The following is a 14,226-nucleotide window of genomic DNA, read 5'->3' as shown; positions in this document are numbered from 1 at the left end:
CCACAGACATACCACAATCAACCGAGCTCGAGAGTCGCCGGTCAGGTAGGACGGAGGAAGCCCCAAACAAGGAGCCGCCCATAACTAAAAAGGGACCATATTTAAGGCAGGGCTCTGGGAGCTGTGGAGTCAGCCGCAACTTGAAATGCTCTCCACAGGGAAACATATACTACCCTATCACTTCCAGTAGATGCCGCATGGGATTGAATTTCAAAAGCAGCTAGCTCCCGTATGTGGTGGAGCCATTGAATGAAGGATGTGGACTCAGGCCCCACCCAATGTAAAAGCAACAGCTTCTTCACCATTAAGAGTGCAGTGTACAAAAACTTCTGATACGGTTTGGTAAAGCCTGCGGCGGATACGTCCCCCATGTCACCCAACAATAAGAGGCCATAAGACCGGGGAATGGTCCGGCCGAGGAGGCCCTCAAGAAAAGGGAGAACCTGGAGCCATAGAGCCGCATGGGGGCACTCCAAAAACATGTGCAGTAGGGTGCCCCTCGCTCTCCGATAATGAGAGCAAATATCATCATCCCATAAACCCATGGCATGTCCCCGAGCCCTAGAGATGTAAGTCCGATGTAATATCTTAAATTGCATTTCCCTAAGGTCCATTGATCCCGTGAATTGAGTAAGGTTAGTAAAAAATTCCAGAAATTGGGTCTCGGTGAAATCAAGAGCTAAATCTCGAGACCACTGGGCCACAATCCTAGGCAGATAAGAGGGGGGAAGCGCATTTTTGAGTAGCCTATACCAAGTGGATAAGGTATTTGTTTGAGAAGGTAAGAGTGCCAATTTCCCCAGTGCCCAGGTCTCTCCCCACTGTCGATTAAGGGAAAAATAGTAATGTCTGGCTTGCAAATAGGCCCAGAAATGTGAAGCCGGGAGATCCCATCGGGTCTGGAGGAGTGAAAACGTGGGAAAAGTCCCCGAGGTCTCATCAGAGAGATGTCGCAAGCTGACACAGCCCCGGGAGTCCCACAATTGAAACCCCGTGGTACCCATCCCCGGGAGGAAGTCTACATTACCCACCGGGGCAAGAAAGGAGAAGCCTGTGGGGCCCGCCCCTGCTCCTTCCGCCACCACCACCACGCCTGGCGTAGCGGTTTCAGGAGAGGAAATCGGGAATCCACCCCTGGAAGAGACCGGGGGGACAAATGCAATAAAGATACAAAGGAATGAGGAGCGCACCACGCCTGGATCCATCCCGATGGTGAATACCTTTAGTGGCCAGAGATACCCTCATGGACAAAGCACATCAGGGAAGCAACGTTGTACCTGCGAATATCAGGAAGATTTAGGCCTCCTTGCCCAGAGTCTAGGGATAAAGTAGCAAAACTGATGCGAGCCCGTCGTTTGCGCCACAGGAAAGAAAGAAGAATAGACCGAAAGACTTGGACATCCTTATTCAGGATCCAAAGCGGAATCGTTTGAAGCGGATATAAAAGCTTCGGCAGGAGCACCATTTTGAATAACGCCGCGCGGCCCCATAGAGAGAGGGGTAAATCCTTCCACTTCTCGCATAGAGCACGGATAGCCTTAATATGATGGAGAACATTGTACTGATAGAGGAGATGAGATTGGGTGCTCAAATAAACGCCAAGGTATCGCATGGGTTTCCGAACCGGCGGAATCGGTAGAGCGTCATGCCATTGCTCATGTCTATGAGAAGCCAGAGGCAAGAGTTCCGATTTGGCACAATTAACCCTAAGTCCCGAGAGTTTCCCAAAATCTTGAACAAGAGAAAGAGCCTCCGGTAAGTGTAAGGGTGCGTTTTCCAAATATAACAGAATATCGTCCGCAAATAGATTGATGCGACTCTCCTTGGCTCCAACCTTAATACCGAGAAGAGAAGGATGAGATCGAATTTTAACCGCTAAGGGTTCAATAGCCAGAAGAAAAAGTAGCGGGGACAAAGGGCACCCCTGGCGAGTACCTCGTGCAAGCGGAAAGGAGGAAGTAAGTTGTCCATTAATAAAAAGCTTAGCCTGAGGCAAAAAATAAAGACCACGCACCCAGTCCACAAACGTGCCTTCCAACCCATAGTGCCCCATAACCCAGAAGAGGTAAGACCAAGATATGCTATCAAACGCCTTCTCCATATCAAGGCCCACTATAGCCGCCTGGTTATTTCCCCCTCTGTGAGAATAAATAGCCATCAAAGCTCTCGTGAGATTCATGGAGGCATATCTGCCAGGCACGAAGCCTACCTGATCTTCATGAATAAGGAGGTGGAGATAGACGTTCAGGCGTTTAGCAAGTAGCGCAGCAAGCAGTTTTGCGTCTCGATTAAGTAGCGATATGGGCCTATAAGAGCCCACCTGGGACGGGTCCTTACCCGGCTTGGGTAACAAAACTACTTTTCGGGTGTGCAATGAATTAAAAGCAGCCGCCAGAGGGTCAGATATAACGTCAGACAAAATCTTGTAGTATTCCGGTCCGTAACCATCCGGCCCAGGTGATTTAGTCAATTTAAGGTCTTTAATACCCACTTCCACCTCAAGACGAGTTATGGGAGCATTCAGAGCCTGAACTTGAGTCGGTTGGAGCCGTGGAAGGACGATATCACAGAAGTTCGGTTGGGGGGGGATCGCGATTGCGGCAGAAGAGATGGCCAAACTCTCCTGCCGCGATCGCAATCCACTTCTCCCCCCCGAACCCTGACAATACCGGCAGTAGGGAGCCCAACCACTCCTGTCGAGGCGAGCCCCCCACACCATGACCTACTGACACCCCCCCACCCCCATCAACTCCCCATAACTTACATTAAGTTGGATGGACGGACAGGTCCCAAGCCCGTCCATCCGACAGGCCCGCCATTCTCCGTCAGGGGGCACGGAGTTGGGGGGGGGGGACCATTTGGGGGTTCAGGGGGTGTGGTCGCTGGGGGGGTTCACCGTGGGCAGGAGGGTCTAGGCTCCCTCCAGTGGGTATTACCTGGGGGAGTCATGAGGTGGGGGGTCGCCTTGGCAGGAGGGGTTGGGCTCCCTCCTGCCAGGATTGTTCGGGTTCGGGGGAGAAAGTGGATCACGATCGCGGCAGGGGAGAGTTTTGCACAAACTAGTGTTTCAAGGAGCTTGGTAAGTAGTGGTATTCCAGCTGTGTGTCTGAAATTGGTGGGTGTGGACAGGTTGGCTCCTTGACTTTTTGGGATGGGTGTGAGAACAATGTGACCCATTTGGACGGGCAGCTGACCTTCTTGTAGTAGTAGTTCATCAGTGAGGTAAACCAACAAATGAGTTCATCTGGGTTGTGGGTATAAAGGTATGATGGGCGTATGTCCAATATGCTACTTTTGGGTGACTGGTTCGAAGGTGCTCTAGATCTGGTCTACTGAGCAGTGTTCAGTGGCAGGGAAGTCAGGTTGGATCGTTGGGTTTATGGTGCTAGATATATTACTAATTTTTAATTTTGAGAGTAAAGCCTAATAAGGGTCTCTGTCTGATTGCTGATGTGATGTTTATAATTTTAATTGCAGCATTGTGGCACTGATGGTCCCGAGTGTCCTTCAGCATTTCTGGAAAGACTGTGCTTCGAGATGAAGAAGGGCTACAGGGAGACAATGCTACAGCTGATATTATCTCCATTGTACATATTTGTGAATGACACCTATCAGGTAATGTTTCATTTGGAGGTGGGGAGACGTGAATTGCAACTTAAAATTGAATCCAGTGGTCAAAATGGATACTTAGAAAATGCTTTTTCAGCCATTTGTCTAGAAAGCAGTGCAGATATTGATGTAATTTAAATACCACTGATGGAGGACATTGATGTTTGGCTACCTTGTAGACATATGAGGAAGGTTTGAAAAATTTGGGAAAAAAGCAAGTTAAACAATGTAGTCTCCATCGAGAGAGATACAGTTAGGGGCTAATAATAAAAAAACCCAAACATCTAAAAAGTGGCCTAAATGGGTACTTGGACGATCAAAAAGCCTGATCAAAGCATAATCAAAGCTAGTTTTAGACGAATCTAAAACAAGCTTAGGCCTTTGCCCTGTCTCTAAACGCATAGAGCTAAAAGAGGTGTTTTTAGAGGAGGGGAAAGGGAGGGCGGTGGGCGGGAGGTGGGCCGACCTAGACCTAGGCGTACAACAGATATAACCAAAGATTTTGACAGGTTGCCTAGTCGGCACTTATACATTTTGACTTAGACCAAGTCAAAACAGGTATAAGTGCCAAAATAGGGGCCGCTGAGCTGATCGCTGCAGTTCAGCGGCCCCAACAACCTGCCTATCGCTGCATGAGAGATGGCTCATCTCTTCTGTAGCGATGATGATCGCCCACCCCCCTCCAAACCATGGCACTTTGGTGTGAGCATCGTGGCAGGGAATCTCCCTTGCCGGCGATGGTCACCTCGAAGTGCCGCGGTTCGGAGGGGGGTGGGCGATTATCATCGCCACAGGAGAGATGAGCCATCTCTCCTGCAGCGATGAACCCTCCCCCCTACAACAATCGGGCAAGATGGAACCCAAGCCCTCCTGCCCAACGGCACTCTCACCCCCCCACCGACCAATTCCGATGGGGCCAAGAGGGAGCCCAAGCCCTCCTGGCCCGGCGATCCCCAATCCCCCTCCCCCCCCGCAGATTCCAATGGGGCCAGGAGGGAGCCCAAGCCTTCCTGGCCCGGTGACACCCCCTACCCCCCACCCCCACTAAAATACAACCCCCCTGCCTGCCGACACGCCAACCCCATGACCCCCCCCAACCCTCCCACCTTTAAATCGTTGGTCGGACGGACGGGTGCCAAGCCCGTCCGTCCGACAGGCTAGCCATCCGTTGAATGGCTGGCCTTAGGGCCTGATTGGCCCAGGCAGCTCAAATCTCGCCCACAGGCGGGGCCTGAGATGCCTGGGCCAACCGAAATAAGCCCAGTAGGCTTAGGCCCATCCTGTGGATGGGGCCTTTAGGCATATGTCCCGTTTCTACCCCCCCCACCCCTCCCCGCCTGCAACGATCATGGCAGGAAGGAGAGATGCCCAATCTCTCTTGCTGCCATCCGCCTTAACCCCCCTTGACACATATGCTCTTCGACGGCAGGAGAGATGCCCAATCTCTCCTGCCGGACCCCCTCCCCCGAAGTTCTCTTCACCGGCAGGAGGGATTCAAGACAAAGTTAGCCAAGTTCCTGGTGAACCGGAACGTGCGCAGATAGAGCTAGTCTCAGGGCATTGGTCTTTGACCAGAGGGACGCCGCGTGAGCGGATTGCTGGGAATGATGGACACTGGTCTGACCCAGGAGCGGCAATTCTTATGTTCTTATTCATGGATGCCCAGTCCCTCCTGCCTGACCCCCCCCTGCCAGACCTCCCAGCCCATCCAGATTGCATCAGATATTCTGAGTCTGTCTGATCCTTATTGGATATCACAAAGAACAGTAAATAATCTTGAGCTGTTCAAATGGCCAACCTTTGTAAAGGTACAAGATCCTTTATCTGAAATTTCAAAAACCAAAAAGTAAAGTAAAACGAAATTTGATTTGAACCAGAAGTAGTCAAGTTCCCTGACATGACAAGTGCTGAAACCAACGGAAATGGCAAAAGAGGTGTGGATTCCACTCAAGGTAGCAGTGAGAAGCAGAACAGGAAGTATTTATCTTGGTTACTAGCAATTTGGTAGCAATTTTATGCTATTTTTCTGACTTAACATTAGCATTCCAAAAATCGAAAAGCTCCAAAAACTGAAATATGCCTGGTCCCAAGGATTTCTGTTAAAGGATCTTGTACCTGTAATATTACTTCCAAAGCCTGCTGCTTGTTCATGACGTGTGTTAAAGAACTCTAGAAGCTTTTACTATAATTTATCAATAGCTGCTATATGCACAGCAAGATTATTGAGCATTTTGTCTCTTAGGTGCTTGAGGTTTATGTTCATTTAAAATTTGTTGCTGAATGGCAAAAGTTTAGTATTTGGATCCTAATGAGTTATTTTTTGTAACAGCGCCCTCCAGTGGATGGAGTACTGAGAGAAGGTCACATCGGTCTTTCTGGTCTGCAACTTCGAGCTCACGCCATGTTTTCAGCTGAAGGTCTGCCCCTGGGAGCAGACACACTGGAGTATGCGTGGTTAATTGATATACAAGCTGGATCTCTTACTGCTAAGGTTACCTCACCACAGGTAAGAATAGCCTCACTGTGTCAGACTAATGGTCCATCAAGCCCAGTAGCCCATTCTCACAGTGGTCAAAACCCTTGCTATCGATCCAGGGCAAGCAGTGCCTTCCCCCATGTCTTTCTCAATAACAGACTATGGATTTTTCCTCCAGGAAATTGTCCAAACCTTTCTTAAAAGGTAGGATAGGAAACTCTTGGACTGAAGGCACTATATCTTTTTCATAGGTATCTGGCAATGAGGCTCAAGCAGAGAAGCTTAAAGGAGGAGGGCTGCACAGACTCCCCCCAAAATTAAAAAATACTGCTTTCTTTTTACTTTGTTCTATAAGATAACAAAATAGTTTTGTAACTTAGCTTTTTTCTGGCTCCACTCTTTTTGCTGTTTCTCTTCTTATTGTTTTTACTACTTCTACTATTAATTATTTCTGTAGTGCAGGGGTGGTCAATAGTGCTGCCCGATTCACCGATTCGAATCAGGTGAATCGATTCGAATTTTTTAAAAAAAATCAGCCTCCCCGATTCGATGACCGACCCTTCCCCCGACCTACAGCAGGAACGGCAGCGCTGCCTCCTGCTGGCCGTCAGCTGCCACTCCTACTTGAGGGGGGAGGGTCAGTCGTAAATGCCTACATGTTCCCCCAGCTTCCCCGCTCTTACCTTAAGCTAATATGGCAGCCTGCAGGATCGCTGGTACTATAATGATCCCTGTAACTACCATCGTCCTCAGCAGCACGTTCTCCCCGCCCCTCCTCTGATGTCAGTGTCAGGATCGCGGCAGAGAGAACGTGCCGCAGAGGATGACGGCAGCTGCAGGAATCACTATAGCACCAGTGATCCTGCAGGCTTAAGGTAAGAGTGGGAAAGCTGGGGGAACATGCAGGTTTGCGGGGGAGAGCAGGCCTTTGCGGCGGGGATGCAGGCCTGTACAGAGGGAGGAGGAGGAAGGAGTAAGAGAGGGGAGGGGAGATGCCAAACCTGGGGTGAAGTGAAGGGAAGAGAGAGACCAAACCAAAAAGAGGGGGAGGAAAGCAGAGGAGAGGTGCTGGACTAATGGAGAGAGGGAGAGAGAAATGCAAGACCATAAGGGGAAGTGTACAAGAGGGACAGATACTGCTCCAAAGTAGGTGGGCAAGATACAGGATGGCAGGAGAGTTAGTAGGAGAAAGCCTGTACCTGGGGAAGGGGATACAGGAGGTAAGGAAGAGAGAAAGAAGAAGCTGGATATGGGGAGAGACATGAAAAAGAGATAAGATGCTAGGCATGGAGGGAGCATAGGAACAGGGACACAAGGGGAACACTACTGGAGAGGAGAATAGGGACAGCGACACAGAAGAGAGATGCTGGATGAAAGGGTAGTTGAGAAAAGGAGAGATGGTGGATCTGTGGATGGTGGGGTCCATTGCTGCAGCTGTGGGGGAATGGTGATGAAAAAAAGGAAAGATGCCAGACCTCTGGGGGAGGAAAGGGAAACAGAAGGGGAGGACAGAGATGGAAGATGGGTGGTTAGCAAGAAGAAAGAAGGAGAGCCTGATCAGAGGACAACCAGAGCCTGGGACCAACACGTTTTGAAAAATGACCAGACAACAAAAGTTAGGAAAAATAATTTTATTTTCTGTTTTCTGATTACAATATATCAGATTTGAAATGTGTATTCTTCCAGAGCTGGTGTTAGACCGCGAACGTGAGCTAGGATTTAACAGAGAGGAAAAGTATTTTTTGTTAGTTTATTTTGTTTATACCACAGGACCAGTGTGGGTAGGAAAGGACAAAGGGGGTGAAGAGGCAATAAAAGGGGTGAAGAGGCTATAAAATAAACACACCAGGATGTTTGAAAAAAAACCTACCCAATTGGGCAGGAAAATCGAATCGAAAAATCGATTTCAATAGGCTGAATTGAATCAAAATTTTTTTCTCTGAATCGGGCAGCACTAGTGCCCAATACATCGATCGGGATCTACCGGTCGATTACAAAGGCAACGCGAGTTGATAGTGGAGCCCTGCCTTTCAAAACTCTACCGCGCAGGAGACCATGCCTGAAGCTGGGACAGTGCTGTGAACAAGGCTGCCCTGTGAACTTCAATAAGATAAGTTGCTCAACATTTCATATTCTGCTCTTTTCACTGGTTTTCAGCATTGTATCTGCTTAATTTCTCTTCTCCTCCCTGTTTCTTACTTTAAAAAACAACAAAAAAGCACACAAAAAAAATAAACCCTTCTCTATCCTCTGTTAAATCTTATTTCCTCTTCCTCTTCATAGGAATAAGGGTAAGACTTTATTAACTCAAATTAAATCCTGGTGCCTGTGGCTCAGGGTGACTAAAGTAGGGAAAATCCTGTTATAAATCCTATGTTTTAGGGTAGCCACTGATTTGTTATAGAATCTGCATTTCTTTTTAAAATACTGTGTTTTAGGTGGTATAGAGCCTATATTTCTGACTTACTGGTTTTCAGCCATTGTTTTCTGCTGATTAGATGGAGAAGGGAGGGGCTCTGTTTTACTTCTAAGGTTAACTGCATTATCCCAGGACAAGCAGGCAGCATATTCTTGACTGATGGGTGACGGCACTGACGGAGCCCCGGTACGGACAATTTTAGAGTGATTGCACTCTAAGAACTTAGAAAGTTCTAGCTAGGCCACACCGCGCGTGCGCGAGTGCCTTCCCACCCGACAAAGGTGCGCGGTCCCCAGTTTCTTAGTTTCCGCGGAGCTAACAAGACACGTGTTTCCAACGGCTGTTGGATACTACTTTTTTCGCCTTCCCACTCGCGTATTTTTCTTCGTGAAACTCTTCACGTTTTCTTTTTTTATTCTTTTCTTGATTAAAATTTTTTTTAAAAAGTCTATTTTTTTCAACTTTTTTCGGTCGGCCCCGGCGGGGCCTGTTGGCACCATCGAAGCCTCAGGCTTCGATTTTGCTACTGCCGGTTTTCCCTTCATGCCCCCTTCACTGGGTTTTAAAAAGTGTCAGCGGTGTGCCCGCCCTATTTCCTTATCCGACCCGCACAAGTGGTGCCTTCAGTGCTTGGGTCCGGACCATAGGGCTGAGACGTGCACCTGCTGTAGTTCTCTTCAAAAGAGAACTTTGAAGAATCGCCAAATTCAACAGCAGAAGTTCCACCGGCATCGACCCCGGCATCGGTAACTTCCTCCAAGTCGGCACCGGTGGTTTCGACACCGCAGGATGCCTCTTCAGTGTCGCACCCCACAGGTAAGCCGGCTAAGAAGCCATCCCCTACAGTTCTCGGCCCGCCAGTCGAACATGCAGTGAGCCAGTGCTGTGGGACAGTGCTTTGGGACAGTGCTGTGAACTTCAATAAAATAAGTTGCTCAACATTTCATATTCTACTCTTTTCACTGGTTTTCAGCATTATATCTGCTTAATTTCTCTTCTCCTCCCTGTTTCTTACTTAAAAAAAACAACAAAAAAGCACAAAAAATAAACCCTTCTCTTTCCTCTGTTAAATCTTATTTCCTCTTCCTCTTCATAGGAATAAGGGTAAGACTTATAGTCCCACCATATATAGAGACCCAAATAATCAGGACTACTCAAATCAAGTCACTTCACAACCAATCAAGATGACCTTTATTTTATGCAATCACTGTGGTGCTTTAATTCCAAGACACACTATTTAGAGGCTTAAGGCTTGCCCCATCTGTCTTCAACTTGCCAGTATTAAGGAGGAGCTCTGCAAACTTAAACAGGAATTGAATACAATTAAAGCAGTTTTCATCACTCCACAAAATCATACCAACTTACCACCTCTACCTCAAAGAATAAAACAGCCCAGGAATAAATGGGTCACAGTAGGCTCAGGAAGACTGTGTCATGTAACACAGAAACACCCACCTTCACAAATATTACCTCTACAGAATTCCTTCGCTCCACTAGTGCACTGCGATACTCAGGAAAACAGAAGGGAGGTGGGACTGGAACCAATGAAGGTAACTCAAGAGAACAAGCGCACCCAAAGTACAAATAAAAAAGCCAAAAACAGAAAACTATAACTGTTGGGGGATTCCATCATCAGAGGCATTAACCTTGGAACACAAGGCGAGGAGACCAAAATAGTGAAATGTCTTCCAGGATCCTCAGCTACCAGGAGTTCCAGGCAAATACTGACTATAATTAAGGAAGAAACTAAGGATTTTAACACTGATGTTGTTATCCATCTGGGAACAAATGACCTGGCCAACAACTCCACACTTGCAGCACAGAAAGCTTTTCGGGAGCTTGTAGAGGGCGTGAAACCTTTTGTAAACACTTTAGCTTTTTCTGAAATACTGCCTGCATATGGCAAAGGAGAGCAAAGAGTGAAAAACACAGAGGACTTTAATAGATGGCTCAGAGCCTGGTGTCATCAAGAAGGCTTCAGGTACATAGGAGGATGGGGAAATACATGGAAGGACAAGAAGCTATATTGCACTGATGGGCTACATATTACCGACTACAGCAGGAAAAAGAAACCTTGCAGAGAAATTTAGACAATATTTTTCTAGGCATTTAAACTAGAAGGTGTGGGTGGTGTATGTACGAAGGACAATTATAGAGACCACCCCCGGAAAAAGAAAAGATGTGATAGTAGTAAAGACTGCAACATAAGCAATATCAGCAACTCACTTCTTAGCATTGCAACGGAAAGTGAAACGAAACAAAAATCCATACGAAAAAGGAGATTATCGCTGAAAAATAGCTGGAAAGCGATGACCACAAATGCTCGCAGTCTAAGCAACAAAGTTCATGATCTGCAAGCCCTGATGTTAGAGGCAGATCTAGATATTGCCGCTATCACAGACACATGGTTCAGTGAATCACGGGCTTGCCGATTCGTTCAGGTCTCCTAAAGCAGGAGTGGCAGCACTGCCTCTTGCTGGCCATCCACTGCCACCCCACCCCTGTCCATCACCTCTTTCCTGCTCCCCCTGTCCAGCAGTAGGCCTCTCTTCCTTTTTCTTTCCCCCCCCTCCTTCTTATCCCTATGGTACACTTATCTTACTCTGCCTCCCTCCTCCTTCTTATTTCTATGATACACTTACCTTGCTCTGCCCCTGATCAGAGGTTCCCTCCGCCGACAGCCGCCTCAAGGCCCACCCAGTTGCACCCATTGGGAAAGTTCCCTCTGCCGCATCCCGCACCCCTCCTGACCCGACTTCCTTTTTCCGACCTGACTGCCGCTGCCGAAGATAAATTTAAAAGTAGGACCGGGTAGGACGCTGGACCGGGGTGGTGGATTTAGAGCCCGAAAGCCAGAGAGCCTCTCTCGATTCCCGCCTGATATCTGGATTTGTGAATAAAAAAACAAGGACTGGTCTTCGAGACATTTGGAGCATTGAGATTAAGCATCAAATTACTGCGTCTCAATGGCCACGAATTTGGTCTTGGAGGATGAGATGTACAGTGTTTGCATCTATGAGACAAACTTGTTTTTTTCCATTACATAGAGCATTTTGGACCCCTGTTCGATTAGAAAAATTAGATAGCTCTAAGTCTAATAGAAGTTGGCACTGTAATCTCGAAGCTGGGACTTTAGACCATCTATTATTCTATTGTCCATTCATTTTGGCTTTCTGGAAATCAATATGGGGCCAAATAAATTGTCTATTAGAGAATCCGGTGGCCTTATCATATGATACTATTTTATTTGGCATGTCAATGAGGGCAAAGAGTCAATTATCCTCAAATAATAACAAGCGCTTGCTAATTATGACTGGAGTTGCCATTCAACAAATTACATTTAATTGGAAGAATTGGAGCAGATTGAATTACAATTTCTGGTGGAATTCTTTGTGCCATATATATAAAATGGAAAGAACGATAGCCACACAGAAATGACATTTTAATAAATTTCAGGATGCTTGGGGGCCATTGACAGATTATTGTAATGAGTAGTTATCATTTTTCCCTTAATAATACAATTGAAAATAAGGGGGTAGGGATGGGGGGTTTCTGATTCTGTATTATATATTTGGATTAATAGAAAAGAATATATATTATAATATAAGTGAATGCATATGAATTGGTAGGATTGGGGGAGGGGGGATAAAGTTTACTAAATTAAGATGACTGTAATAGAAAATCAAGTGATGTTTTTGAGTCCAAACGTTTTTTCCTGACACACTTGTAAGTTGTAAAAATGAATAAAGATTTATTATATATATAAAGAAAAAATCTTAATGATGATAATATTAGTGGGACTTCAGTTGGCTCTTCGATTCACATTTAGCCCCAGATCAATAAAGCCTAAATAAGCACTGCCCCGTACATCAGTGTCCCAAAATTTTTTTCAAAAATAAATAACCATGCTAGTAAATGCAAAGACACTGAATATGAATTCAAATAAAATAACAAACCAAAAAAAGACTGATAACCCCCAGAAGACAAATTTCAAAAACAGTCAATATAAATAAAGAATAATGTACAGGGCAGTACTTATTTAGGCTTTATGGGTCTGGTACTAGTCATCAATAAGCACTTTGCCTGGGGCTAAATGTGAATTAAAGGGCCAACTGAGCCCATACTGAAGTCCCATTATTATTATCATCATTAAGATTTTATTTTTTTTTAAATTCTTTATTCAGTTTTAACTCTTGCAACAAGTGTACAAAATTCAATCAAATAATTTGTGCGGACTTTCTGGGTCACCAGGCCGCGCAGTGGTATAAAACTATTAATGATTTGGTTAAAAAAAAGCTTAAAAATGGTCTTAGGGATATTTGGAGCATTGAGATTAAGCATCAGATTTCAGCATCTCAATGGCCACAAATTTGGTCTTGGAGAATAGGATGAACAATGTCAGCGTCTATGAGGCAAACATGGGTTTTTTTGTTACATAGAGCTTTTTGAACCCCAGTTAGATTACAAAAATTAAATAGTTCCTTGTCTAATAGATGCTGGCATTGTAATCTAGATGTAGGGACGTTGGATCATCTCTTGTATTATTGTCCCCATATCTTAGCCTTTTGGAATTCAATCTGGGATCAAATAAATTGTTTATTGGAAAACCATGTAGCGTTATCTTATGATACTGTGATATTTGGAATGTCCATGAGAAAAAAGAGTCAGATATCATTGTGTAACAATAAACTTTTATTGATCATGACAGGAGTTGCCATCCAACATATTACTAAAAACTGGAAAGACCACAGTAGACTTAATTTCAATTTCTGGTGGAATTCATTGTGTCACTTATATAGAACTAGCTTTATAGCCCGTTACATTAACGGATGCTAGAATATGTGTGTGTGTGTATGTCTGTCTTTATTTATTTCTTTCTTTCTCTCTCTCTAGTATTTTAGCCCGTTACATTAACGGGTGCTAGAATATATGTCTGTCTGTCTGTCTTTATTTCCGTCTCTCTCTCCCTGTCCTGCTGTCTTTCTTTCTGTCTGTCTCTGTCCCTGGCCCCCTTTGACTGTCTGTCTTTCTGTGTCTCTCCCTGTCCCTGTGTCTTTCTTCTTTTCTTTCTGTCTCCCTTCCTCCCGCTGGTGGTAGAATATATGTCTGTGTTTCTTTCTATTTCTCTCCTTACTCTCACTCATCTTGTCATCTCCCTTTTGACCTCATACAAATGGCTCACCACTTTCAGAATACCCCTCCCTCTCTCCACTGGTCAGGCTATATCTCCCTGTCCCTTTCTCTTCATCCCCTAGCATCTTCTTATCCCAGCTCTCTGCCCTCCTATGGATTATTCTTTCCTCCATTTTCTGTTGTTCTTCTTCCTTGCCCCCTTGATGCTGAACAATAAGATGGATGGGAAAAAGAGATGCTGCATCTCTCTCCCCTTTCCACCCCCAGTCCTAACATTTCTCCCTCCCTAGGTCCACCATCTCTCCCCAATAGTCCTCCCTTCAAGTATCAAGTTTCAAGTTTATTATTTTTCTTGATTAATCGCTTTATCTAATTCAAAGCGATGTACATAGTAAAAAATAATTAAAAGAAAACATACAATACAAACTTTAAATACTTACAATGAATAATATAAACTACATTACATTGGGTAAGAGGGGTTTATGAAATACATTTGTCGAATAAAAGAGATACATAGGAAAAACACAAAAGGGGAAACATTAAAACGAATGGTACAAAATATTGGAATTATTGGTTTAAATATTATTAA

The 14,226-nt window shown here is 45.5% G+C and overlaps 1 protein-coding gene across 9 annotated transcripts in view; it reads left to right on the top strand.

The window, feature by feature from the left end:
• Nucleotides 1-14,226, top strand: part of KIAA1109 (KIAA1109 ortholog) — a 908,505-nt gene that overhangs the window by 193,038 nt on the left and 701,241 nt on the right. For all 9 annotated transcript variants that reach the window (XM_033938537.1, XM_033938601.1, XM_033938589.1 and 6 more), the window contains exons 21-22: nucleotides 3,478-3,615; nucleotides 5,939-6,115. In XM_033938537.1, coding sequence (XP_033794428.1) covers nucleotides 3,478-3,615; nucleotides 5,939-6,115 — 315 coding nt within the window. The remainder of the gene's footprint in view (nucleotides 1-3,477; nucleotides 3,616-5,938; nucleotides 6,116-14,226) is intronic.

This window comes from Geotrypetes seraphini, chromosome 1, assembly GCF_902459505.1.
Source record: "Geotrypetes seraphini chromosome 1, aGeoSer1.1, whole genome shotgun sequence".
Taxonomy (NCBI): domain Eukaryota; kingdom Metazoa; phylum Chordata; class Amphibia; order Gymnophiona; family Dermophiidae; genus Geotrypetes; species Geotrypetes seraphini.
The sequence above is the reverse complement of the archived record's forward strand: the minus strand, read 5'-3'. Positions and strand labels throughout refer to the sequence as shown.